Raw genomic sequence first — 27,914 nt, 5'->3', positions numbered from 1 at the left:
AGGTGCGAGACCACCCACAGAGCCCGCCCTGGAGGCGAGCTGCTCCGCCTGGTAACCATTTCAGCAAAGGCCATCACTTGAAGAACAATGTGAATGCTTGTAGCAGCCTGGGGCCTGAGACCAAACAGCCCCCATACACTCTGACCGCAGAGGCAGCAGCCTGGGTGGGGGGGATTGTTATCATTTAATGAGATGCAGATCAAGACAGCCTGGGTCTTTAACGCAGTGTGCCTCTTCTCTTGTTTAGAGATTTGAGTGAAAACCAGATCCAGGGGATCCCGAGGAAGGCGTTCCGCGGCATCACTGATGTGAAGAACCTGTAAGTGATGTTTTCCTTGCTTCACTACGTATGTGGCTAACTTGGGCTCTCTGACCAGAGTGAGGGTGAGGGATGGGACAGGAGGGTGGTCCGTGGTCCAGGTGCCTTCAGAGATGAGATTGAGGGCTGTGCTCAAGTGATTTCTAGGGAACACACGTTGGATGCCACAACAGTGTCACAGAAACCTGTGCTTTGCTGGTTAGTCATCACCAGATATGAGCATTGGAGCCTCAGTGCCTGCTGAGTTAGAGCCTGGCCCCACAGAACCTTGGTGCAAGCCAGCTTTGCCCAGCGTCATTATCATCTTCTGTAAAATGGGGATGGTAACCTTGTGGGCATGTTTTGTGCAACTGAGAAAGTGTTCAAAAGGAAGAAATATCTTACTGCCTCATACATAGTACGTGGTCAATCAATTGGAAGCTTGACGATGATGGTGCTGAAGCTCTCACTCTTATTAATAGGCTCATCATCGGCTCCTGAGAGCGAGCATGGGGACTTAGATCCCAGGAAGCTGGAGAGACATAGCCAGATCCATTTCCACTGCCCTAGGATTTTTTTTTATACTTTTTATTTTAAAATGATTTTTGATTCGCAGGAAGTTTCAAAAAATAGTAGACAAGTCCATGTACTAGTTTCCTCCAATGGTAGTATCTGACATAACCACAGTACAGTATCAACACTAGGAAACTGGCGTTGGTACAATCCACAGACCTTAGTCTTCAGATTTCACAGCTCCACGTGTGCTCACTTGTATACGCCTGTGTGAGCGCAGGCATGGGTAGTTCTGTGTGATTTCATCACGTGCAGATTCGTGCAGCTGTCACCACAGTCAAGAGCAGGACCGTTCCAGCATGGCATTTTTGAACTTTGACAATTTCCTACCTGGCTTCTCCTACTGACCCCTTATTCATGACTCCTGGGCCCCTACAAGGACTATGCCTTGAATTTTCTGCCTAAACCATTGTGCCCACTGGGTCGGAACATGCTTTTGGAGAGGGGTAGGGAAGAAGGTCTGGTTTGGCTGAGCAAGCACTTCTGCCCAGCAGCCTTCTCTGCAGCCCCAGATTCAATTTGAGACGTCTTAAGGGAGGCTTAAAAAAAAAGACATTGTCACTTTTCCCTGTAATGAATGCAGGGGTTTTAGTTTACTGGCACACTGAAGGCAGCTGGTGATGGCTTCCAGATGCAGGTTATCTCCTCCGCTGCGGACTTAGCGGAAAGCTTTTGGTGTTTAACATGCAAAGCACGCAAGAGGGCAGAGGCGTCTCCGGGGGTGGGTGGAGGGAACAGAGAAGCAGAGAGGACTTTGCAAGGGGCTCGAGGACAAGGAGGCCACCCGCTGCTGCTTCTGAGGGTGTTTTCCCAAGAGCAGGAGAGGGCGGGGTGGAGCAGCCACACCCACAAAGAATGGGAGTTTCTTTGCAGGACAGGTGTAGGCTTCTTGCAAGGAACAGCCTCCTGAGTTTATATCTTCCTGAGAAAATGAGATACAGAAAAGCCAAACCTTCAAAACCACTAAATAAATAATGAGAGATCTTCTCTCATCCTGAACTGGCACTTTTAACATTTCAGAGTGCTTTTCTAGCATTTCGTTCCATGCATTCCAAGAACTCAAGACTGTTCACATGAACCAAAAACAACTATGTTAATTAGCCTGCCAGACTGTCAGGGTGCGAGAAAATGGAGGCACAGAGAGGGGCAGTGACTAACTCAGGGTCAACCAGCTTTCTGATGGTTGAACCCCAAAAGAACATTTTGTGTATATAAAGTGATATATCAGTCAGATCTCAAGACACTAATTTTAAATGGAGCCATTAACCAAAAAGAACATATTGTAGTGATATATAACCAGGGCTGGACAGTTAATTACCGACTATGTTTTTGATTGTTAAGAAAGTGAATAAATCCTACAATTGTTCTTAATAGTTGCTAGGATTTCTCAGATTTTGTTTTACAGGGTCTCTTTTCCCCGCTTACAATATCTCTAACTACGCAAAGGCCTCAGGACTTAAAAGGTTCAAGATTCTAGAAACCCAGACTCCTAAGTCACTCTAGTACCCACCATCAGCCCACCCTCTAAGCCATGCAAATGTGTATTACTCGGGATCCTAAACTCAGTGAGGATCTTCTCTTTGTTTATACTCACTACTAGCAGCTGGGCTTGGGGGAAGAAGGAAAGGGGAGTGAATTCACTGCCTAAAGGATGAATTAACCAAAAACACCTAAGGGGAATTGAGTACTGTGTACCTCTAATCAGTTCAGTCAGCAGGCACTTGTCAGGCAGGACCCAAAGGCCCCAGAGGTAAAATTCATGTTCTCCAGTAGCTTACAGTGTAACTGGGGACAAGAATCATGTACATACAAGATAATGTTTAGTAAAGTACCAATCAACATGAAAGTTGGCTAATGAGTAGCTATACGTAATGAGGGGCTGTCAGAGCTCAGAAGGAACAGACAGCTTTAGGCAATGTAGCCTAGTGGTTAGAAGCATTGTTTTGGCAGTCTGATAGAAGTATGTATGAATTCCATGCGTTCTAGGTTCTTAGTCTGTGATGTTAAGTACATTACTTGACACTTCTAAGCCTAGGTTTCCACTATATAAAATAAGGATAATAATTGGACTTACCTCCTAGGGTTTTTGTGGAGGTTAATAAAATAATGCATATGAATAACTTAGTCCTACGCTTGATGCATGAAAGGTATTTAGAAAGTTCTAACTACTGTTGCTGCTGTATTCCTTTGTTACAATAGTAAAGACTGCAGCTGGGCCTGAATGGTGGTTAGAATTCACAAAGTAATAAAGATAGTACGTGCAAAGTGTGAAGGCAAAACTGTATAAGGTGTGTTTCCAGCAGAGACATCTCATGGGAGTGGAGGGATCTGGGGCAGAAGAGTGTGTGATTGGGTTAGAAAGAGAGGTGGAAGCCGGTTGCTGGAGGGCCTTGACTGCGAGGAGCATGGGCTTTAGATGTAGGCACTGAGAATGTGGATGGCTTTTGCCCTGGGACAGATTATGGTGAAAACATTTGTTCTGGAAGACGAACCGAGGACAGGAGGAGGTGGCAGAAGGAAAGGTCGGGGCAGGAGATGAGGCTGTAGTCCAATGTGAGAGTTCAGGCTCGTATCTCTCTCTCACGCTCTCTCTTGGGAGAGAGCAGCAGGAAGTGGAGAAAGAGGCCAAAGTAAGCAGTCCCTGGGGACAAAATCAACAGAGCCTGGCAGTCAGTGAGTTGTTAGAGGCCATGGAAAAAGAAGTGAAAAACGATTAGTTCCAAGTTCAGACAATACAGAGAATGATGGCAAATTCTCATAATCACTCATTCACACATCCATCAAACTATTTTTTCAGTGCCTTCTAAGTGCTAGTTCTGGGGAAAACAGCAGGGAGTAAGATATATCAATGTAAATCTGTGAGTGCTGTCTTCTTGAAGCTTCCACTTCACAGAAATGGAAAGTTCAGGAGGAGGAGCCGGGCTTGGAAGATCCTGAGTTGGGTTGTAATCACATTGGGTGTGAAGTGATGTCAAGTCTTCCGTCAGCATTGTAGACAGAGCATCTTCTCTGTGTGAGGAAGTTTGTGATCTGACATCCTGTCCAGTTCCTGCTGGTTGAAGGACTTTGCTAAAGCCACGCTATGTCTCTGGTCCTCAGCTTCCTTGGTTTTAATAAGAGGGAGCCAGACTAAATAATCTTACAGCCCAAGAGGAAAACTCATGTGAGTAATTAGAACTGTAGGACCTGAGCTGAGGATCTGATGCTTCATGGAGGGGAAGCATCTGGACAGAGGTGATAATGAAGCTGTATGTTTAAATATGCATCGGCACATGGAAAATAAGAGACATTTAGCACAAATTAAATTTCTATAAAACCTGCTAAGGAAACACTCCTCCTACCAGTCTTCAATTATGGAGATTGTCTACCTTGTGAATGATAAATAGCAAATTTTAAATCTCAGAGATGCATGTCCTTGTCATCAGCCTGTTTGAGAACCACTACCCAGCCCCGGAGCCTGCTCCACCACAGCGCGTGAGCTCGTGAGCTCGTGAGCTCGGGAGCTCGGGGAATTCACACCATTCCACTATTACCTTAAAGAGTAGAAGATAAACTACTGGCATATCCAGCTTCAAACTGCATGCTATGTAAAATGACAGCCAGTTGGGCCTATTTGTAACACCATATGCTTTGTCACAAGGAGAAAATCAAAAACTATCTGGTTTAAAAAATAATAATTTTGTAGTTTTGACATATATTTTCTTTGCTTGTGCTGACATTTCCCTTCAAGAAGGAAGAGGCTGTGGCCAGGCATGGTGGCTCATGCCTGTAATCCCAGCACTTTGGGAGGCCGAGGTGGGTGGATCACCTGAGGTCAGGAATTTGAGACCAGCCTGGCCAACATGGTGAAACCCCATCTCTACTAAAAATACAAAAATTAGCTGGGTGTGGTGGCAGGCACTTATAATCCCAGCGACTCGGGAGACTGAGGCAAGAGAACTGCTTGAACCCTGTAGGCAGAGGTTGCAGTGAGCCAAGATTGCACCATTGCACTCCAGCCTGGGAGACGAGTGAAACTCAGTCTTAAAAAAAAAAAAAAAAAAAAAGGAAGAAGCTGTGATACCCACATTTTCCACATAAAATTAAGTTTTCATCAATGTCTATAATTTGGTAAAAGTCAGCAGATAAAATTAGGCCTAGGCCTCTGCAACTAAGCTACCATCAGTAACACACCCAACCATCTTTTGGACTTTCGCCATGGACACTTCTGTCTACCCTGAAGACAGAAATCTTCCTCACAGCCATGCCGGCAAACAGGAACGATAAAGTGACCACAGAAGCTGTGCAGAGCAGAGTCGCTATTCACCTAAGCAAGTAGGCAAGCCTGCAATTTTTATCAGAGCCAAGAGAAAGGACGCAGGTGGCCTCTGAGCCCTGTGGACCTGAGGAGCCACTAGCATGATGCTCTCAGTGAAGGAACTGGATGCCTGCCCCTCCAGACAGCAGAAGGAAGTCCCTAATTGCTTCCTGCTTCTCCAGAGAAGACAGAGAAAGTAATTATCTGGGGATGCCACTCTACGCAATTACTGAAAGCTGGTTTAATGGGCTGGTCTCATTCTCCACTACCTGCCTAGAAGGGCGGGAGGTGCTGTATTTAAAGAGAGACAGGCAGTTCGATGGACAAAGTGATCTGGATGAAGAAAGAGACCCTCAGAGAGACTGTCCTGCAGAGAGACCAACACTCAGCACACCAGTATGAAACGCCTCCTGTAGGCAGAAACTGTGCTAGGTACTGAGCAAAGGCACAGCGAAAAAGAGGAGGAGAGAAAGAAAAAGAAATCATAGAAAGACATAGAGATAGAACCAAAGGAAATGAATTGGGAAAACAAGAGAGATGACAGGCCACAATCCAGCCAAGCCTAATAAGAAAAAGACAAAAACCAGTATGGATTTTTTTTTTTAATGTCCCCTTGCCCTGTCTTTCTCAGCAGTTATGTTTTCCTCTGTTTTTCAGTTTCTATTTGTGAGGACTGTGTAGGACATGCATTCCAGAAGGGAAAATCAATAACCCCTGTCTCTGCCAGCTAGCAGAATTTGGAATTGACGCTTTGAAAACAAAGCTGGGCAGGCAGCCTTTGTGTTCTCTAGTTAGTCTGTGTTGCCGCACCGCCCGTGTCTGCCCTCCTGCTTCCTGAGATTAATGAGGGCTGTCTCCGCCCTGGTGAGCAGGCGGTAATCTCATGCGAGGGTGAGGGAGGTGTGGGGAGGGACACCAGCACCCGTTCGTCGTTCGTCGGTAGCATCTCTGTCTGCTCATCTCAACAGCCATTTGTTTTGTCACTGCACCTGGAGCAGTGTCCACACTCCTGGTCTTGCCCTGCAAGGCTGTATGTGAACTGGGTGCTCTCACTTATCTCATGCTTCCCATGCTCCTTTACGTTCCCTGAACACCCCAAGCTCCTTCCTGCCCCAGGACCTTTGCACTTACTGCTCCCTTAACATAAGATGCTACACCCTCAGACCTCCACACAGCCAGCTCCTTCTGATCCTTCACGTCCTGGCTCAAATGTTGCCTACTGTCCCCCACTGCCTTCCCTCTCTATCCCATCACCCAGTCATATTTCTTCAGAGCACTTATCACCCTCTGAAATTATCTCATTTATTTCTTGTTACTGGATGTTATCCTGTTATTACTTGTCTCTGGATGCACATAGCAAACCTGTGTACACAGATATCCTGCCTGTTTGAATCACTGCGGCGTCCCCAGTACCCAAATGGTTCATGGCAGGAGTAAAGTGGACTAGAAATGTATTGAAAGAATGACTTTGTTCATTCATTTCACAGGTGTTTGCCGATGGCCTGTTACATACCAGAAATCATACACATTGTTAAAATGCTTTATATGAAAATTATATATATCATATACTATAGAAATAATAATATACCATAGTAGTAGTATTATTGTGTAAGAATAATATACTAAAGGAAAGAATAAGGTGCCATTCTTGTATCTGAAGAAGTCACAGTCTAATGATATTCCCATTTTCCAGATGACAAAATTAAGTTTACTAGTGAGGGAGTCAATTCGTAAACCCGCAGTCATAGGACATGGGTTAAGGCTTCGTTGGAGGTAAGGACAACTATGTGTGGAAGCCCAGGGAGACAGGTCTCATTCTGGCTTCACTCAGGAAATGACATGAGTTGGGTCTTGAAGGATGCATAGGAGTTCATCTAGGGGAAAGGTATTGCAGGCAAAAGGAACAGCATGTGAAAATTCACCCACATATGTAAAGGCACAGAGGTGTGTGAAAGAGTTGATGTTCGTGAGAGATTTGTGGCTGGAGTATAGCTAGCAAGAGAGGCAATAAAGAGCAGTGAGGTTAGGGAGATGGGGAGGTGCAGGAAGGGAGGACCTTGAACCCCGTGATCCATAGAGCAATGGGGGTTTATTGAGGGGTTCCTAATAGGAGAGTGGCATGATCAGATTTTCACGTAAGAAAAACAGCTTCAGCAGCAGTGGGGAGGGTGGATTGCTGAGAGGCAGAGGCTGAAGCTGTGTGGGAAGTGAGGAGACTTGTGCAGTTGTTCAGAAATCATGGGGGACCTAAATCGAGCAGGTAAAGTGGATCTAAAAAGGCAGAGGCAAACTGCAGGGACTCAGGGGCTAGCTGAGTTGGGGAACTGAGTGCCGGTTACCAGGGCTTATCAACCAGAGACAGAGGTGTACTTCAGTGCAAGCCGGCTCTGACGCAGGAAGAGTGCCTGGCTCTCGTCTCAAATGGGGTGCTGCGTCTTGAAGGGGGATTTAGGAAAATCTGCTCATCTGAGGCAAGGCCATGCAGATTTATCATCTCTGGGAAGTACAGCAAGTTCCCCAGCCTTCCCTGCTTTGCATTCCTGACTGAGAGTGTCAGGTTCAGAATTGCTGCTAGATGAAGTTGCACTGGGCCCCGGTTTGCTGAGTGCTACCTAAAAATGCTATCTAAAGAAAGGGGTCATGGCTACCTTCCTGCCTGCCTCCCTCCACCCTTCTCTTTCCCTTCCTTTCTTCCTTTTTTTCCTCCCTTCCCCCTCATCCCTTCCTGTTTCCCTCCCTTCCTCTCTTCCTGTCTCCCTTTGTCCTTTCATTTCTTTTTCTTTTTCTTCTCCTTCTCCTTCTCTTTCTTCTTCTTCATTCTTGCTCTTCTTCCTCCTTCTTCTTCTTCTTCTGCTTCTCCTTCTCCTTCTCCTTCTCCTTCTCCTCCTCCTCCTCCTCCTCCTCCTCCTCCTCCTCCTCCTCCATCTTCTTCTTCTTCTCCGTCTTCTTCGTCTTCGTCTTCGTCTTCGTCTTCGTCTTCGTCGTCTTCTTTTTTAAGGCGGAGTTTTGCTCTTGTTGCCCAGGCTGCGGTGCAGTGGCGCAATCTCAGCTCACTGCAACCTCCGCCTCCTGGGTTCAAGTGATTCTCCTACTTCAGCCTCCCGAGTAACTGGGATTACAGGTGCCTGCCACCACACCTGGCTAATTTTTTTGGATTTTTAGTAGAGACAGTGTTACACCATGTTGACCAGCCTGGTCTCAGATTCCTGACCTCAGGTGATCCACCCGCCTTAGCCTCCCAAAGTGCTGGGATTACAGGCATGAGCCACCATGCCTGGCCACCTTCCTCCTTTCATTTCTCCCTCCTTCCTCCTCTTTCTTCCTCTTTCTTTCTCTCCCTCCCTTCTTTCCTGTTTTCTTCCCTTCTCCCTCTCTCTTCCTCCCTCCCTTCCTTCCTTCTTCTCTCTTCCCTCTTCCCCCCTTTCTCTCTTCCCCCTCTGTCTTCCTCCTTTCTTTCCTCTTTCCCTCTCTCCCCTCTCTTCCTCCCTCTCATTCTTTCTCCCTCCCTCCTTTTCTCCCCCCCTCCTTTTCTCCCCCTCTTCCCTCCCCTCTTCCCTCCCCTCTTCCTCCCCTCTTCCCTCCCCTCTTCCTCCCCTCTTCCCTCCCCTCTTCCTCCCCTCTTCCTCCCTTCTTTCCTTCCTTTCTTCCACTCTTCCTTTTTGTTCCATTCATCATTAACACAAAGGCCTTACTCTTGTCAGACCTGAAGCAAATCTTAAGAAAGATGAATAAGACACGGTCCTGCTCTAGTGAATTTTTGTCTACAGGGAGAGACATACACAGCCAGCATATATCATAGGATAAGCATGCCCTAGGGCACTCTTCTCTATTTGCCCCAGGGCTAATAGCATAAGTGCTCAATAAATACCAGCTGATTAGTTAAATTTCCTGAAATGAGAAAAATAGTAGAAGAAAAAGGTAGATTTGACTCCATTAGTCTGATAAAGACATATACAGTATTATGTAAAAGCAAGGAGAGAGTGGTGGTAAATGCCCCATCCCAGAATTTCTGCCTGGGATTGGAAGTCGTATCAGTGACAAGTAGAATTTCTTCTAGGCCAAGATGACACAGTTTCATAGACAGTACCACAGGTCTTCTGGCAGACTTTGCATATTTCCTAAAACACCCTGTGTTATAACTGTCTACTCAGCTGTCCTCCTCCTCCTATAGCCTGTAAGTTATGTAAAAGGAGAGGTTGATTCTGCCTTTTTCATTGTTCTGTTTTCAAGAGTTAGTCCTATCCCTGGTACGTAGTAGATGCTCAATAAACAATAAGCAAAGGAATAAATGACTTGCAGAACAAAGAGACTCCCGTTTTTAGGGAACAGCTGAAACCCTGAATGAATGAATGAAGGGGCATGATGATATCCTAGCAAAGAGGAATAAAGTCAAGGCAGCAAGAAGGAGCCTAGAGAAGCACTGATGTTTTTTCAGGATAATGTAGACCATTATTTTAAATCCAGCATTACACTTTATCTGAGACAATTTGATTTGTGGACAAATTTTTTTTAACTCATCACAAGCATTTAACCCCTTTGAGCACTAAATACACAGCAAGCAAGATGTTTAAAACAGGCATATAAAATATAATCCTGTCTTTCATATACCCTGGCAAAAAGGCACAGTGATTCTGACCCCCTCAAAGTAGGACTCAGGGGTCTTAGGAGACATTTACCATTGGACTGAGTCTTTGCCTGGCGATTTTTAGCTCCACAGAGAAATCTAAAGGACTTAGGAGGAGATGAGTATTAACATGGAGATCACACTTTGAGACTCTAGTATCCATTGATGTTCTGATTCTTTACCTTATTGGGCCCAAATGGTATAGTGATTAAAAGTATGAGTTTTGGAATCAGGTTTGATTTTTTTTTTCAGCTTTGCCTCTCACTACCTATGTGAGCTTGGGCAGGTTTCTCAACTCTTAGTCTATAAAATAGAGAAAATACTAGTGAGGAGTCCAGGAGGGAGAAACTCTGTGCCTCGCATTTGTACATTGCTTTCTGGTTTGCACACAGCCTTCACGTGTATTATCTTATTTTTGAGAGAGAGAGAGAGAAAGTAAGTCTCGCTGTCAACCAGGCTAGAGTGCAGTGGCAGGACCTTGGCTCACTGCAGCCTCTGCCTCCTGGGCTCCAGCGATCTTCTGCCTCAGCCTCCCAAGTAGCTAGGTTTACAGGTGTGAGCCACCACACCCGGCTAACTTTTTTTTTTTTTTTTTTTTCGTAGAGACAGGGTTTTGCCATGTTGCCCAAGCTGGTCTTGAACTACTGAGTTCAAGTGATCTGCCTGCCTAAGCCTCCCAAAATGCTGGGATTACAAGTGTGAGTCACTATACCGGGCCATATGTATTATCTTGTTTAAGTACCGCAACAGTCTTGCAGGACCACTAGGGAAAAGTTGCTTATCCTCTAGGTATAGAGGTGGAAATTGAGGCTTAAATTCAGAAACTCTCCCAAGGCCACAGAGCTGGTCATGGCAAGACTGTAGCGGGATCCCAAGATTAGCGTGGATTCTCAGGCAGCGATTTTCTGAGAGATTGGCCAGGAAAAACCCTGAGATTTGGTGAGCATGGAGGGATGTCTGGAAGGAAACAGCAGATACAGACAGATCCATGGGGAGTGTTGGAAAAGCATTTCTGGCTTGGTATCAGCCAACACCCAAGGTAGGAGCAGGCTGTGAAGGTCACCGTTGGGACAAAATTTCTAAGAAGACCATCAAGATTGACTGAAAGTATGAACTTGTGGCCAGGCACAGTGGCTCACGCCTGTAATCCCAGCACTTTGGGAGCCCAAGGCAGGTGGATCATGAGGTCAGGAGATCAAGACCATCCTGGCTAACACAGTGAAACCCCGTCTCTACTAAAAATACAAAAAATTAGCCGGGTTTGGTGGCAGGTGCCTGTAGTCCCAGCTACTCGGGAGAGGCTGAGGCAGGAGAATCACTTGAACCTGGGAGGCAGAGGTTGTAGTGAGCTGAGATTGTGCCACTGCACTCTAGCCTGGGCGACAGAGTGAGACTCTGTCTCCAAAAAAAAAAGAAAAGAAGAAAGTATGAACTTTTTTAAAAAAGAAAAAAGACTTTAATTTTTAGAACATTTTTATATTTTTAGAGCATTTTTAGGTTTACAGAAGAATTGAGTGGAAAGTGTAGAGAGTTTCCATATACCCTCAACACACGACCATACAGTTTCTCTTGCTATTAACACCTTGCTTTAGTGTGGTATGTTTGTTACCACTGCTGAGCCAATATTGATACATTACTAACTAAAGTCCCTAGTTTACATTAGAGTTCACTGTTTGGTTTGTACGTTGGATGGGTTTTGACAAGTGTGTAATGACATGTATCCACTATTATAGTGTTATACAGAATAGTATCAGCGCCCCAAAATTCCCTGTGTCCCACCCTTTCATCCTTCCTTCCATTCCCCCAAGCCCTAAAGTGTGAGCTTTTAATCATGCAGGTAAATTCTTTCATTTTCACAGCAGCTTATATTTATTTGGTTTTTCATACTCTCAGATAAGAGTCTCCTTTTTCTTCTTTGAAAGAGGGTAAGTGACTCCCATGTGTCAAAGTGCACAGAGCAAGTCAGCAGGATAGGCAAGCCCTGACCCAGCTTCCCAGCCACAGTGTGAAGTGTATGAGTGTGAAAGTCTCTCCTTCAGAGAAAAGACCGGTGGTCAAAAGACCCTGCTCATTCCCGGAGCTGTGCTTCCCTATAGAATCTCTGAGGAGGTTGACATAATGGTGAAGTGCTCAGACTCTGGAGTCAGGCTGCCTGGAGTCAAACCCTGGTTCTTACCACCTTTATGACCTTAAGCAAATTGCATACCTCCTTCTCAGCCTCAGTTAACCCATATGTTAAGTGGAAATAATATTATCCCCCTTTATGATGTTGTTTTGAAGAGTAGTAATTATTATTGCTGCTTTTATTCCATCTCCGAGAATTAATTAGGCCCAGGTTATCACATCTTAGAGACTAAATCTTCCCTTCCTAGACAAATACGTGCCCAAAATAAAAGTCATATTTATAGTTTCCTGGCTCTGAAATGACCCTCCCTAACTAGTAAAGATATTTAACTTCATCACTCTTTCTGTTATTTCTTTGAGTGGGGCTGACCTGTTCTGGCATATGGCTTCTAATGGGCTAGGTATAAAGTAGGCCAGAGAAAAAGAGGGTGTAACTTCCCTGCCCTGTTCCTTCCTCTTCTCCCCACCGAGACATGGAAAGGACGAAAAGATCTCAGGAGTCCCAGCTCCACTATTAACCGCTGCCTGCCTAGGGTAGGCTGAAAAATGGCTCTTCTAAAAATGCCTACATCCTAAACTCTAATGTATGTGAATGTGTACTCCACATAGCAAAAAGGATTACAAATTAAGAATTAAGGTTCTTCAAGTGGATAGATTATCCTGGATTATTTGAGGGGATCCAATGTAGTCAGAAGGGTCTTTATAAGAAAAAAGACATGTGCTGGAAGCAGAGAGAGAGAAAAGACCATATGATTCAGGGAAGGAGGACAGCCCCGATCCTGGAAAAGACAGGAAAACAGATTGTACCCTGGGGCGTCCAGAAGGAACGCAGTCCTGCTGACACCTTGACACAAGCGCAGTGAAACTGATCTAGGACTTCTGACCTCCAGCATTCTAAGACAATAAATTCGTGTTGTGTTAAGACACTCAGTTTGTGGTAATTTGTTATAGCATCCATGGGAAACCAGTACTAGAACCACCCTCAGGCTGTCACCCAACCCTGTCGTCTGGATTTCCTCTTCTATTAAAATAAATCATTGACATAAAATCAGTGAATTTCACTTTGTATTCTGAGAAACTCTGGTGCTTCAAGAGCCCACAAATAGTTACTTTTCAACAGTGATAAAGATTTAAATTGCCTCTTTTGACATTAGTGTGCAACATGAGATTTTGTGTCACAAAGAGGCTAGTGAGGAGAAAAAAGGCTTGAAAAATAACCACTGGACTTGATAAATAATCTTTCAGGTCTACTCATATCGCAAAGTTTGATGGTTCTTTGAGGCCATCTTCCACCAGGAAGGAGCTAGGTTTTGTCATTGAGGTAAAATTCAGTGGCAGGGTCAAGAAGCCAGCACCAGGTAGGGACAGCAGAAAAGAGAATCGGGATAACACCAGGTCTCTGGACTCAGAGCTGGACTTTGGAAGCTTGACTCCAAGGTTGAGGTTCTGAGCTGGGCTTACTGTGGGAGGAAAGGAAAGGAGAAGGGTTGGTGTTGACTGGGAGGTGATTACCTGGAATGGGGCTTAGGGCTTTTGAAAGTGTTCAGATATCCTTGGGACTGGTTAGGAATTTCTGCAGCAGGGCGAAGTTTAACTGGCTTTCTTGCCCATTCTCCCTTCCTTCTTGTAGCCCCAGATAAACTACTTTGCATCTGGGGGCAACAGCCAGTGCTGGAAAGAGAATTATTAGAGACTCATGTGAAGACATGGTGAGCCAATCATCAAAAATATTTGCTAGATGAATAAATAAGTTGCTTGTGCAGGGTGCAGGATGGTGGTTTTCAGAGCCTGAGATCTCTGCCGCAATACTGCTCATGGTACATGTGGGTCTTTTATTGGAGCGGATGTTTCAGAGCAGGCTTGTATCAGAACTGACACATCCATATGCATAGCGCCTGCCGTGCCGGCACAGAGCACTTCCGTGTCTGCCACAAGCATTCAGCTCTATAAATGGATGTGTTACGATGTGTCCATTTACACCCACAGCTATTATTTGCCATTGTTAACATTCTCCTTTAAAGTTCTCTCTGTAAACAGTCCCCAGGCACAAGTGCGCAAACCTAAATTACTTTTAAATGGAAATGATCAGTTCTTGGGTACTGTGTCTGCCAGGAAAACTTCCTAGCCAGACAAATAAGTACCCAGTGGATAAGGTTTGGTGTATACAGCACATGGTCCAGTAGCAGTTCCAAGATTTCCCAGCTAATTAGCATTCTGTTTTTAAGGTTGTACTCCTTTTTCTGCTAATAGAGACAACACCATTTCTTGGGCTCAGAGATGGGGTATTTGTCTGAGATAACTACTCAGGTCCATAATTTACCCCCAGGTGATCATATCTCCCCACTGCCGACATGTACACCGAATAAACAGAGGCTGTGTTAAGGAAGGAATGAAGCCTCAAGCAGAGACTTTCCTTCTTCGTAGGTAATAAGCTTTTATCAAGCCCTGACTGCATATCGGACACAGTTCTTATTAATTTCTACCTCTCACTTCATCCTCATGACAACCTAGTGATTACCATCACCAGTTTACAGATGATAAAACGGAGGCATACAAAAGTGAAATGATTTACCCAGGGTCACACAGTCACTGAGTGGCAGAACTGGGATTTGAACTCAGTTTACATCTAGAACCTGTAACCTGAACCACTCACTTTGCTGTGCTGCCAAAGATTAGAGACGTATTTAACGAAAGGCAAAAACTGTGATCCAAATCCCACCTCCAGACAAGTTTAATTTTCTTTTTATGGGGTTTCAAAAATCGGTAAATTTTGCTTGAAAATCTGGATTTCCAGCCTCTCTGGAGAAATGAAATGTGTTAACACTGGGTGCCCCAGTCCTGCCTGGCAACAACAGGCTGACCAGAGTGGCAGGTTCCCTCTTAAACATACTGTGTGCTCTCCTATCTGCAGGGGCCCTGCTCCATTAGTCCTACAAGCTTCTAGGGAGTCCCATTGATATGTGGCCACCTCTTACCCCAGAAAGATCCCATTCTCCAATAGAATAGTTGAGATTTTCTCTTTCTGTTTTGCTAGCTGGTGATCTTGGACACACTGCTTCTCCTCCCTAAGCCTTCATTTCCTTTTCAATAAAATAAGGATGATTAACCCTTAACCAAACCATAATTTTTGCCTTTCTTTTTCTTTATTCTTTTCTCTTTTTTTTTTTTTTTTTTTTTTTTTTTTTTTTTTTTTTTTTGAGACAGATTCTCGCACTGCCACCCGAGCTGGTGTGCAGTGGTGCGATCTCAGTTCGCTGCAACCTCTGCCTCCGGGGTTCGAAAGATTCTCCTGCCTCAGCCTCCTGAGTAGCTAGGATTACAGGTGCCCGCCACCACGGCCAGCTAATTTTTTGTATTTTAGTAGAGACGGGGTTTCACCGTGTTGGCCAGGCTGTTCTCAAACTCTTGACCTCATGATCCGCCCCCTTTGTCCTCCCAAAGTGCTGAAATTACAGGTGTGAGCCGCTGCACCCAGCCAAGCCATAATTTTTAATGTGAAAGTTAAATGAACCTATAGTCCCAGCTGCTAGGGAGACTAGTGGGAGAATTGCTTGAACCCAGGAGTTCAAAGTTGCAGTGAGCCGTGATGGCACCAGTGCACTCCAGCCTGGGCAACACAGTGAGACCTGACTCAAAAAATAAATAAGTCAAATGAGATGACACGTGGAAAGGACTTATTCGGTAGAGCTTGGCACAAAGTAGGTGCTCAATAAATACAATGTTAGTATTCTGCACCCCCATCCTCATGCATCCTTCATCCTTCATTGATGCACAGAGAGATTATCTTATGGTTGGGCTATTGGCTTGCGGGGTTAGAGGAGAAGGAGTTTTGGGGTTTGGTTTGGTAGTCTTGGGATTTTCTCTGATTTAGAAACAAGAAATTTAAAATTTTATTTGAAATTACTTGATTTTGAGATGTTGGCACCTAATGCAAAATCTTCTTAAGCACTAAGTGTCTGTACCGTGTTGGGCAAATCCAGTCATCTGTGGGTCCCATTCAACTACCGGCCTCTGATATAGATCACGCCTCCCAGTCCCTGGGGTGAGCCTGCTGCAGGCCAAGGAAGTGAATGGAAGATTCTGGTTTTTCCTGCAGCTGCAGGTTATTAGCAAGATTATCTGGGTTTTCCTGCAGCTGCAGGTGTCAATAATCTTGCTAATATTAGCAAGTCTCAATGCCATAATCCCTTGAATCAGTTTAAATCCAACTGCCTGCCAAGGCCTTGAAAAAGTGACTCTAATGGTGGCAGTCAAGAAGGCTCGGAGGAGGCAAATATGGGAGCAGATCTTCCCAAAACCAACTCACATGGACCATTGCTAATTGTACAAAGCAGAGCACTGTTCCTGGACTTGAACATCCCTTTCTACTGCATCTTGTAGTGTTTTGAGGCTGAGCACTCTGCCTCCATCAGGGTATGACCCTGGCATGTTCCAGAAGTGAGTGACTTTGCCCTACTTCTTCAAAGTCACACACCACTGGTCATTTTCACTGAAGCATCCCAAAGACTCCAAATACCGAGGGACCAACACATTCTTTAGCTTGACTCATCATTGTTTATTTAGACAGATTGTTTCCTCAATACATGCACATCTATGTGCCTCTCTGTCACCAGCACCATCTCGACTCTTGTCATTGATTGCCTGTTCTTTGAGAACCAAGTAGAGACAATGACTCATAAGTCCTACAGTTCCCTCCCCTGGCCTACTCTAGAATTTTTCTCTACTTGTTTTTTAAAGTCATAATGGTAAAGTAATAATTGCATGGTTTCATCGTAGCCATGTGCAATGTTTCCATGCATAGTTTGAAAACCACCTGCTCCAGAATCTCCCAGACCTTATTTAGAATGCAGGTTCCTGAGCACTGTTAGCAACTAACTGAATCCTGATTTCTGGGCAAGGCCCAGGAATCTGCATGTTTAAGCCACTCCACGGCTGATTCTATAACTTTTGAGAACCACTGGCATGCAGAATACAGACTTGGCATTGAAATGAGAAGAGATCTGGGTTCAAGTCTTAGTCTCCCCACTAGTCCTGAGCCAGTTGCTAACTTCTCTACTAAGCTTGGTTTCTTCATAGAAACTAAAGGTAGTACCTAATGCAGAGAATGTTTGTAAAAGAGTTAGCACTAACACACAGTAAGCACTTCAAATGTTAATTATTATTCTTATATCATTTAATTGCTATAACAACCCAGTGGGGTTGGTGGGATTATCCTTCTTTAAAAGATGAAGAAACTCGGACTCAGCAAGGTTAGGTAGTTTGTCCAAGGTCACATAGCAGAGTCAAAATATGAATCTACATTAATCTGACTCACTGTTAACAGTGTTTAAAACAATTGGGGGAAATCAATCCAAAATTAAAATGAGAGTGAAGAGGCCCGAGAATAAAAAGGGGAGAACGTCCACGCATGTAAGGCAAGTGTCTGTTGTTTGTTGGATTTTCCTGTGTGCTGTTCGGCATCTGGCCAGGAGTGGAGATGAGATAGGCGATGGTTGTGGCTCACATTGAGTCCTTTGTGCCTAATATCCAAGCCTTCATTGCTCTTAATTTGTCAATCCCTTAGACTGTTGTCAGCCAAGGAGGTCCCACATCACGACAACGGATTGGAGAATGTGGGAGGGCCTCATCTGGAACAAAGGCAAAAAACAAAGCCTCCCTCTCAGTTACTTTGAGGCTTTTTCTCCAAACAGTGGAGGGTGGAGAGCCTCTGATTCTCTTTGGAGCCTTTTTGGGTTTCTCCCTGTGAGTGCCCTTCAAGCTGAGGATGGAGTCTAGCCCGGCTTTCAGCTAATGCTGACTCCGCCTGCACCTTGGAAACATGACCCCAGCTAGACTGTGAGCTGGCTGCTATCTGTCCTGGGCCAGTTTAATCCACACATCTTATAGAGAGAAGGAAAAAGTGAAAAAAGCTATCTTGAAAAAGAGATGCCAAGACTCACAGAGCTTCCTCAAATTGGGTTACTCTACCACAGTTGCGGTAGGTGGGAAGGGGAAGCTGTTTAGGAATGAGAAAACAGTTTGAGATAAGGAATTAAACCATTAAAGAATCTAACCAATATATTAGTACTTTGTTTAACAAAGCAGATTATCAAATCATATGTTCCCATTTAATTAAATAAAATGGAAGGTACATTTAAAAGTTTGAATATGATTTTATATATATATATATTTGCACAGGGAAAAAAGTCTGAAGGACATAAACCAAATGATAGCAATTGTCAACTATAAGTGATAGGAATTTAGATGATTTTATTTTTTAAGTCAACTTTATTGAGGTTTAATCTACCTAAAAAATGCATCCATTTCATCTATACGGTTATATTTATTTTGACCAGTGAATAGCCATGTTACCACCACCAAAATGTCCTTCTGTCTTCAGCCAGTCCTCTCTCCCATGCATGGATCCTGGCGAACACCAATCTGCTTTCTGTCACTATAGTTTTGTCTGTAGAACTATTTCATATAAATGGAATAAATGGAATAAATGGAATCACATAGTATGTTACCTTATGTAGTTAACGTCTTTCACTTAGCATAGTATTTTGAAATTCACCCTGTGTTGTATTGTCAGTAATGTGTTCTTTGTTACTACTGAGTAGTGTTCCAGAGTATGGATATACTTCAGTGTGTCAATCCATTCCCCTGTTGATGGGCATTTGGGTTGTTTCCAAATTTGGGTTATTATGAATAAAGCTGCTATGAACATTGAATTATATGAGTCCTTGTGTGAATGCAAGTTTTCATTTCCCTCGTGTAAATACTTGAGTGATTTTATGTTTTTGCCTTATCCATTTTCTTTTCTTTTCTTTTCTATTTTTTTTTTTTTTTTTTTTTTTTTTCTGAGGCAGAGTTTCATTCCTATTGCCCAGGCTGGAGTACAATGGCACAATCTTGGCTTACTGCAACCTCCGCCTCCCAGGTTCAATTGATTCTCCTGCCTCAGCCTCCCAAGTAGCAGGGATTACAGGTGTCCACCACCACGCCTGGCTAATTTTTGTATTTTTAGTAGAGGTGGGGTTTCACCACATTGGCCAGGCTGGTCTTGAACTCCTGACCTCAGGTGATCCACCTGCCTCGGTCTCCCAAAGTGCTGGGATTACAGGCATGAGCCACTGTCCTTATCCATTTTCTAATATTTCTACGATCATCAAACATTACTTAACAACAATGATGGCAAACACCAGAGTAGGGAAAATCTGTCCTCTATCCCATTGTCTTAGAAAGCTAATGTAAATTGTGAAGAAAGCCTTCATCAGTACATATGGCCCATGGTTACCTTGACTTCAGACAGTGTATTCAACTCCTTCCCATGAAATTTAGATGTGATTAGAGAGATTTCTTGAGTTCTTGGTAAGAATTCAGAGGATGCTGAATTGGCAAGGGTGTTGGGCCGTCTTTTACACTGACGGTGGGAATGCCTCAACAGGCAATCTGGCAACAGCTACAAAAATTGAAAATACACATACTCTTCAATCTTTCAACTTAACTTTGATAAATTTACTTTAAACATAATCTCATTTAAGTCCCTAGAGATGCTTAGGTAAGTGTTATTTGCAGAGAAAATGTCTTGGGAGCTACCTAAATTCCCACCAATAGGACCCAAGGCAAATGAATCATGGTATGTTCATTCACCGAACTATTGTAGAGTAGTTATAAGGAATGAGGTTGATCTTTATATATAATATGAAACATATCCAGAGCTCATAAATGAGAAAACTAGGTGCAAATGATCTGTACAGTCTTTTACCACTTGTGTTTTTAAGCATTATGCTTGTACTTGTTCACATGTGCCTTTTTTTGAGACAAGGTCTCACTTTGTCAGCCGGGCTGGGGTGCAGTGGCTCACTACAGCCTCGACCTCCTGGGCTCAAGCAATCCTTCTGCCTCAGCCCCTGCAGTAGCTGGGACTACAGGCACATGCCACCACAGCCAGCTAATTTTTTTTTTTTTTTTGTATTTTTTATAGAGATGGGGTTTCACCATGTTGCCTAGGCTGGTCTCAAACTCCTGAGCTCAAGTGATCCGCCCGCCTTGATCTTCCAAAGTGCTGAAATTACAGGCATGAGCTACCGCGCCTGGCCCACACATGTTTTTACATATGTGAAATATTTGTGGACAAATTCATAGGAAATGCTGACAGTAATTGCTTCTGGAAAGGCAAACTTCTCAACTTGGGGAACGGGGCAGAAGGGTGTTGCTTTTCATTCTATACTCTTTGATCTCTCTGGATTTTCTTTTGTCATGTGCATATATCTGTGTAATATAAAACAATTTTATGAGTTAAATCCATCTGATCTCAGCCCGAAGAATGGGGGTGCCCCCATTTCACTTGATTCCCTGGCATCTGATGCCAGAGCGCACTTTCCCAGCAAGAACTCACAGGACTCTGAGTTGGCCATGCCCCGTGCTGCCTCTGTCTCTGCCACGGTTGACCCTCCATAACTGGAAACCATGATCATTACCATTTGCATAAGTACAACCACATTGACCCACGGCTGTGGCTGTCAGTTTTGAATGAGGGGAATTATTTGTATTCAACGGTCATTTCTGATTGTGGCCTTGACCAGCCCTGAGATATCTTTCAACAACGAATCACCAGCAGCCAACCCCATGACCTTTGGAAAATGAATTTGCCTGCCATTGGGCCGGCCCCAGTTCTCTTGCCCAAGTAAAATGTCAATTAGATCACTGGCTGAATATCGCTTTTGTCTACTTAAGCATATTCAGCTCACAAAGCCATAAATGTTTGCTTGCTTCTTTCTTGAAAAAAGACTCCACACCCAAGTTCAAAGAATGCTCCTGGCTCCATATGGTCACTGAAAAAAATTGATTCATTGGAAAAATACAAATATTGAGTCATTATTCAATCATCAGGCAAATCAGACTTTGGGTCATTGTCAACAGGCTGCATGTGATTTGGGTCCGTGGATGCTTTCAGGCTCATAGAATAGGTGTTGCACGCATGGCATTCGTCTCCGTCTGCACTCCCAGCCCACATTGTTATCTGCACCAGACAATGAAGAAGATAAAACCCAATGTTCAGTCTGGGCACAGTGGCTCATGCCTGTAATCCCAACACTTTGGGAGACTGAGGCAAACAGATCACCTGAGGTTAGGGATTAGAGACCAGCCTAGCCAACATGGCGAAATCCCGTCTCTACTAAAAATACAAAAACTAGCCAGGCGTGGTGGTAGGTGCCTGTAGTCCCAGCTACTAGGGAAGCTGAAGCAGGAAAATCACTTGAACCTGGGAGGCAGAGCTTGCAGTGAGCCAAGGTTGTGCCATTGCACTCCAGCCTGGGCAACAAGAGCAAAACTCCATCTCACAAAAAAAAACAACAACAAACAAACAAACAAAAAAACCAATGTTCTATTGAGTGATCTCTAGGATTTACATAGATTAGAGAAAAAAGAATAGAGAGAGGGTCATGGCTGAGTGATGGTGATTCAACCCAAAGCAATAGGAGTAAGGAGAACACCATCATGTAGTAACACTTCAATTAACTGTAATTAGTTTCTGGAGTTTTCTGTACTTGACTTTTAATACATTTCACAGGAATTGAAACACAAGGAGTTTTCCAAAATTTTTCTTTAGCAGAATGTCCCTGGCCCCATTCCCTTTAATCTGCCTTTTGCTGCCCATACCTTATTTTTTATTTCAATAGGTTTTTGGGGAACAGGTGGCGTTTGGTTACATGAATAAGTTCTTTAGTGGTGATTTCTGAAATTTTGGTGTGCTCATCACCTGAGCAGTGTACCCTGTACCCAGTGTGTAGTCTTTTATTCCTTGCCACCTGCCGCCCTTTTCCCCGAGTCCCCAAAGTCCAACATATCATTCTTATGCTTTTGTGTCATGCCTTAAATATCTCGAGAGATTCCTTTGACCCAGTGTTAGCCTTAAACATGGTTTCCAGCTACATGAAAAATAAATAGACCACAAAGCCAAGATTCTCAGCTTTAGCTCTGCTTCAGAAATGGTCTTGTTTTGTTCTCTAAGGACAGTGTTGGTCTCTTGTAGTTACATCTCCTATGGCCCCATTAAATGATGCTCTCACAGCTGCTAAGCAGCTGCTAATGTTAAAAGGGGTACATCATTGCCCTGCAAACCAATACACCAAGGTTCCCAAGCTAAGCCCTTCCTTATTGTGTGCCTCAGAAGTTGAACCGTTTAACGCTTCCTGGGCTCTCTTTACATGTCCTGGCCGTCTTAAAGTGAGGGCTGGCACTGAACTTCCATTTGGGTCCATTGTGAAATTGCTTCACGGCATTTGCACCTTTCCAGCCATTAGAATGGTCCACATGCAGCTTGGGGAACCTGCTGTCAACCCATACAATTGGGTTGTGGATGTGCAAATTTTCTCTGGTGAATTGTTTGTTGTCATGGAAGATGAGTCTTCTTGGTAGACTGTCAAGCTAAGACCCTTTTCTGGAATCAGCTCCTTAATGCAATTAGATTTCCTGAAATGATTTCCTTTCTTTGCCCATTTTACTACCAAGGCAGGTATGAGATGTGCTTTTATAATAAGTGGTTTGGCTAGCATGCAATTCCTCTACTGCAGCCAGCCTTGCTGCCTATTGAAATGGGGCAAATTGGCCAGGCTGCTGGGGCGGGGGCGGGGGACGCGCATGGAATTCAGGTTGCTCTACCGAGAGTCATAGACTTACCAAGCTAGAGAGGGCTTTAAGAAATATGTCATATGCACAGGAAGGGGAACATCACACACCGGGGCCTGTTGCGGGGTAGGGGGAGAGGGGAGGGAAAGCATTAGAAGATATACCTAATGTAAATGATGAGTTAATGGGTGCAACACACCAACATGGCACATGTATACATATGTAACAAACCTGCACGTTGTGCACATGTACCCTAGAACTTAAAGTATAATAATAAAACTATATAATGATTAAGAAAAAGAAATATGTCATATGGGCCAAATTTCTCCTTTGAAAAATGTGGCCAATTGGCCAGCCCCTGGGTTCCCTTGGTCTGTGTCTGCGTCTTAATTTGTAAAGGTGACTGACGGATGATACAGAGAGGTCAATGCCATTTACAAAGTTTACTGTTACTCACAGGTCCCTAGAAATGAGAGGCACAGCATGTCATGCAGGGCCGCAGGGGAAGCACCAGAGTCAGGCAGAATGCAAAAACAGGAGCAAGGGGAAAGCTGGGGCCAAAGTCCTTATTGGGGTTTCATAGGAAAGGCAAGGTAAGGCAGGGAAACAGCTTAAGAATGGCTAGTTTGAATAATTCATGTGGGCCTTGGGGCATAAGGGCTATTCCTAGTCGTCCTGTACCCAGCCTTGGGTTGATTTAGGGCAGAGTAAAGGCTGGCTTGGTGTGTGAGCTAGATACAGCTGGTGGTTAGGATATGGACTTGGGATTGGTTGGTCTGTATATGAAAGATAGGCTCATTGGCAATTTGTTTACTATGTCTAGGAATGAGCTAGCTCTGGGAGGGGCAGTCTCTCTCCCCTGCCAAGAACCCTTCCCTCCCCCACCAAGATGTCAAACTATTTTAAAGTAGAGAAAATTTAAAAACATAATTAATATACCCCTAAATCCCTGGGACTCCTCAATCCCTCCCCATTAGGCCACCATTCCTCACCACATTTGAAGCCCCAGATGGGATGAAAGAGTCAAGCATCCCTGAGTTCTAGTAGCATTTCAGACTTGAAGATACAATTTAATCACCTTTTATTGTTTTAGTTTTTTCACTGGTATATCAGGTGTCACTCGTCTCTAAACAGTGTGACCCAAGGGGTTAGCAATCAAGTCCTTACTTCCCTGCCAAATGCTATCTTAGGATTTTAAGTAATTCTTCTCTCTAATCCTTACTTTCCTCTTCTGTTGAAAATTATGGGCTTGCATCTGATGATCTCTGAGATCACTTTCAACAGTGGCATTTTACAACTCTATAGCTGCAACCACCCAGAGAGCTGGAATCTCCTTCAGCAGAGTTGAAGTTCATAGTAACTCTGATTTTGTGAATAACCTAAAGGCAAACGGTGATGTTCTGAATTTCAGTGTGTGGATAGGTAGGGAAAGAGGAAGGTAGGATCATAGATAAGTAAGTAGGTGAATGTTTCCCAAGAAATCTCAGTGTTACAGTTGGTAATCAGGGCTCAGAAAATAAGTCCAAGGAAGATAACTCCTTAGGACTGGAAGACTTGGACCGCCCATCCCCTTCCTCTCCCTCCCCATCCTACTCCCACTCCCAAATAAAACAAGAAGGTCATCTCCTACATGCACTCCCCTGGATTCTGTTCTGAAATATGTGGGATGCATAAAATAGCAAATGCCATCAGATCTTAAGTTGGGCAAATACAGAGACAGCATTTTTAGTCTCATTGAAAAGTAGTTGTCAGAAATATGCCATTCACTCAGAGTCTCTAAGTGCTCTGTCAAGCTTTAACTTGATTAAAATTGAAAACCACATTGCTTGAAAACCAAACGTGAAATCGAAATCTCTTTACTCAGTGCTCTTACATTCTGAAGCCTGGGCTTATGGATTATCCTCAGTTAATTTATGCCATCTTTGTGCCATACATTAATTTTGAATATATTTGTTGAAAATTTCCTGTAGCTTGCATTTATGGTTGTCAAAGGGGCTTTTATCTTGAAAAAAATGGTGCTGGTTTTAATTACAATTCTAAATAGCTTCATAACCATCGTGAACCCTGGATTTACATCATCTTTATGACAGCCACGCAATTCCCACTTTATTGATTTTGTCATTTGCTTCATTACAGTTAATGCAAACCTTTTGTACAGAGACAATTCTGGGGCCTCCCTCTCTTGGAGGGGTTAGTATAGAACATCATGACCAAGATAGACCCTGTCCCTCCACCCCCTGCTTCTGCCGCAGTGCTGACCCAAGGAAAAGTCAGGATGGAAAATATTTCCGAAGTGGCTATCCATCACAGGCAAAGGAAACGTTAGTGCTGATTATCCAGCCTTTCTGATCAGGTGGGTTCAGACTTCTCTGCTTTGAAGTCCCAGAGACAGCATCACTCATGTTGCAGGACTATGTGTCCACCCCACTGCAAGCCTCACTCTGTTTAGAGAAGGGTTGCAGCAGCAGCCACCCACTTTTGCATTTCACATGTAGATCTTGCACCCCCTGCACCCAGCCCACTCAGGGGCCTTAGGAACCAAAGCATAATATGATTGATGGGGATGTGCTGAGTCCCCAGGATGTAAATGCAACAATGCCTATGAGTAACCTAGGGTGGAAAATCGAAACCTTTGGTGATTAACTTGAAATGGAACATTTTAAAGAAAAGAACAGAATGAGGGAGCTTAAGGAAATATAGGAAGACACGGCTCATCCATTTGTATCCATCAGGGACAGGCTTCCAAGGGCCAGGAGCAGCTGAGGGAGCTCAGAAAGCTGCTGGGAGCCCAACGCGTAAGGGAGGCTGCTGCACGGGAGTTTGTAGATAGAGTCCAGGGCACTATGTAAGTGGCATTTGGATGGCTGAGAAAATAACACATTTGATCTGGAAACAAGGAATTTTTCCCCCTAAGTCTCACTTGAAAGGACCTTACTTTTCCCAAACCAAGGCTTATAAGAGAACTAGCCTTTAACTGGGATATAAAAGTATAATGAACTTGCCAGAAAGGGCAGTACATTGGAAAGAAAAGTCCAAAGATCATTTCTGAAGGAGACAAAGGAGTGGGGTGGCCCATTTCTAATGTAATTTACTGGAGAATGTTGGGGAAAGTCCTAGAAGGCCCATTCTCTGCCCTTGCATGTCCCAGAACTTCTCAGTGAGTCGCTCCATTTGGGACTATCCCCGGGGATGGCTTTCTCTTCTTCTGCCTTCAGAGACTGTGTTCACCACTTCTAGACTCTCATTTTTCCAGTAGATGTGGGAGTCTAGCCTTCGCTTTCTAAAAGCTATGAAATTATTGAATGCTGGAAACACTGTTGAATGCTCTTTAAAAGCTGTTTCTGTGACAAATGGGATGGGAAAATATGCTGTTTCTAAGACACAGAAGAGCTGAGCAGGAAGAGGAGACATCTCCAGAAGATGGGGTAGAAGGATCCCCAGGGGCCCAACACCTTGTGTCTAATGCCGTATGCATCCAGAAGTTGGAGAGCCAGTCTTGTCCCGCCTAAGAACTCCTACATGAATCTCTACCTGATAGGCACACCGTTGAGGGCTTTTGAGCTCGGTGGTTTTCCGTGGAGCGCTTTGGTAGAAGTTAATACCACTTTCATTCATACTTGTGTTTTTTTCCACCCTGCTGTTCAGACCTCCGACCCCCTGGAGAGTCCTCGTCTTAACTGTTCCACACAGGAGGAAATTTACACTTACATTCTCAATGTACTGCATTAAAAATAAAATCTGACTCCTCAGACAGTACCTATAACAACAAAATGAGAAAAACTTCATGTGAGGACTCAGGGACTGAATTAAAACTCGGCAGCCCTGAATGCCAGCTCTTGAGGGGCTCATAGAAATCATCTGTTTCATGCCTCTGTTTTACCAATAGGGAAATTTTAGCCCAGAGAAGTTAGGCCATAGTCCAACAAGGTCAAATATCCTTGTCATCTGATTCCTGAGCAAACTGTTTTTATTTTCCCACTAAATCACAACATCTTAAACAAAACAAAACAAAAACAAAAACTCTACTGCTGGCAAATGAGAAAAAGAAAATCACTCTTTCTTATCCCCTACCCAGAACAGTGGCTCTCATCCTCAGTTCTGAAGTGTGAACAATGCCCTTATTTCCCCTTTTGGAATCAGGGAAGGAATTAGAAATTTCTTCAGAAATTTCTTCAGCCAATTAAGTAGAAGTAGCTGCAATGGAGAGCTCTGGACCTGGAAGCTTGTGGGTAGAACTGGCCTTCACCCAGGTGGTCCCCAAATAGGAACCATCTCTGTGGGCCCCCCGGTTGTTTTTGGATTTACTTAGCTCAGTGAGACCAACTTGGCTGCTCTGGAGAGTCCTGGGAGAATTTAGAGATAGCATGAGGGAAAATTACTCACCATTTTCACCAGGCCCTCCCACCATCCCTTCCCCAGGAGCCGTCGCACGTCCATAGCCCACCCAGACCAGAGGCCTCTGCAGGAAGGGGTTTCTGGTCAAAGGCACTTCCCTCACTGTCCTGAGTGAGGGTAACAGCCTGGCCTCCTTTCTTGCCTTCTCAGAGAACCAGTCTGAGCAAAGGCGCGCACACACACACACACACACACACACACACACACGAGGAACTCAGCTTCTGAAATGTAAATGCAATCTACTGAGTTATCTGCACTGGCTACTGATGCAAAAGGAGGAGCAGTGGTGTGGAAAATACAAAACAGTGGCTAATCCCACACTATTTTATGCTGGACTTGGGAGCCTAGCAGGTGATTTTTCACCTGCTATCAAGTTTACCTTCCATCAAGTTTCCTTCCATCAAGTTTACCGTCCTCATTCTCTTTGCCTAAACTGACATTTTCCCCCCTGAATCTTGAGTGATTGAGAGTATCCCCAAAGCAAACTGGGAGAGAGAGAGTTTTAAAATTTGTTATAAATAATCCCCAAAAATAGGTGAATTAAATTCCCTCATGTTTCTCTCCTTCATTCGCATTGCTCTTCAATGCCAAGGTAGTTCTTTTCATACCCAGATAGAATCAGGTTTGCTATCTCATTGTGTAAGATCTGATCCTAGGCTTCCCTACCTTTCACTGTGATGTCGTTAGAGGGAAACCACCCTCAAAATGGAGTGGTCTCATAAAGTTCCTGCCTGTCATGGAAAGAGCAAGCTTCCCTTTTTTTCCTTTCCTACAGTAACATTCATATAATATAGAACTAACCATTTAAAAGTACAGTTCAGTGGCATTTAGTACATTCGCAATGTTGTGGAGCCATCACTTCTATCTATTTCTTTTTGTTTTTTTTCTTTTGTGAGATGGAGTCTCACTCTGTCACCCAGGCTGGAGTGCAGGGGCACGGTCTTGGCTAACTGCAACCTCTGCCTCCGAGGTTCAAGCGATTCTCCTGC

The 27,914-nt window shown here is 44.1% G+C and overlaps 1 protein-coding gene across 1 annotated transcript in view; it reads left to right on the top strand.

The window, feature by feature from the left end:
* Nucleotides 1-27,914, top strand: part of SLIT3 (slit guidance ligand 3) — a 636,449-nt gene that overhangs the window by 416,442 nt on the left and 192,093 nt on the right. Inside the window, exon 5 of the mRNA XM_054486980.2 lies at nt 248-319. Coding sequence (XP_054342955.1) covers nt 248-319 — 72 coding nt within the window. The remainder of the gene's footprint in view (nt 1-247; nt 320-27,914) is intronic.

Source organism: Pongo pygmaeus, chromosome 4, assembly GCF_028885625.2.
Source record: "Pongo pygmaeus isolate AG05252 chromosome 4, NHGRI_mPonPyg2-v2.0_pri, whole genome shotgun sequence".
Lineage (NCBI taxonomy): Eukaryota > Metazoa > Chordata > Mammalia > Primates > Hominidae > Pongo > Pongo pygmaeus.
Note: the sequence above shows the minus strand (reverse complement) of the source record. Positions and strands in the feature narration are given on the sequence as shown.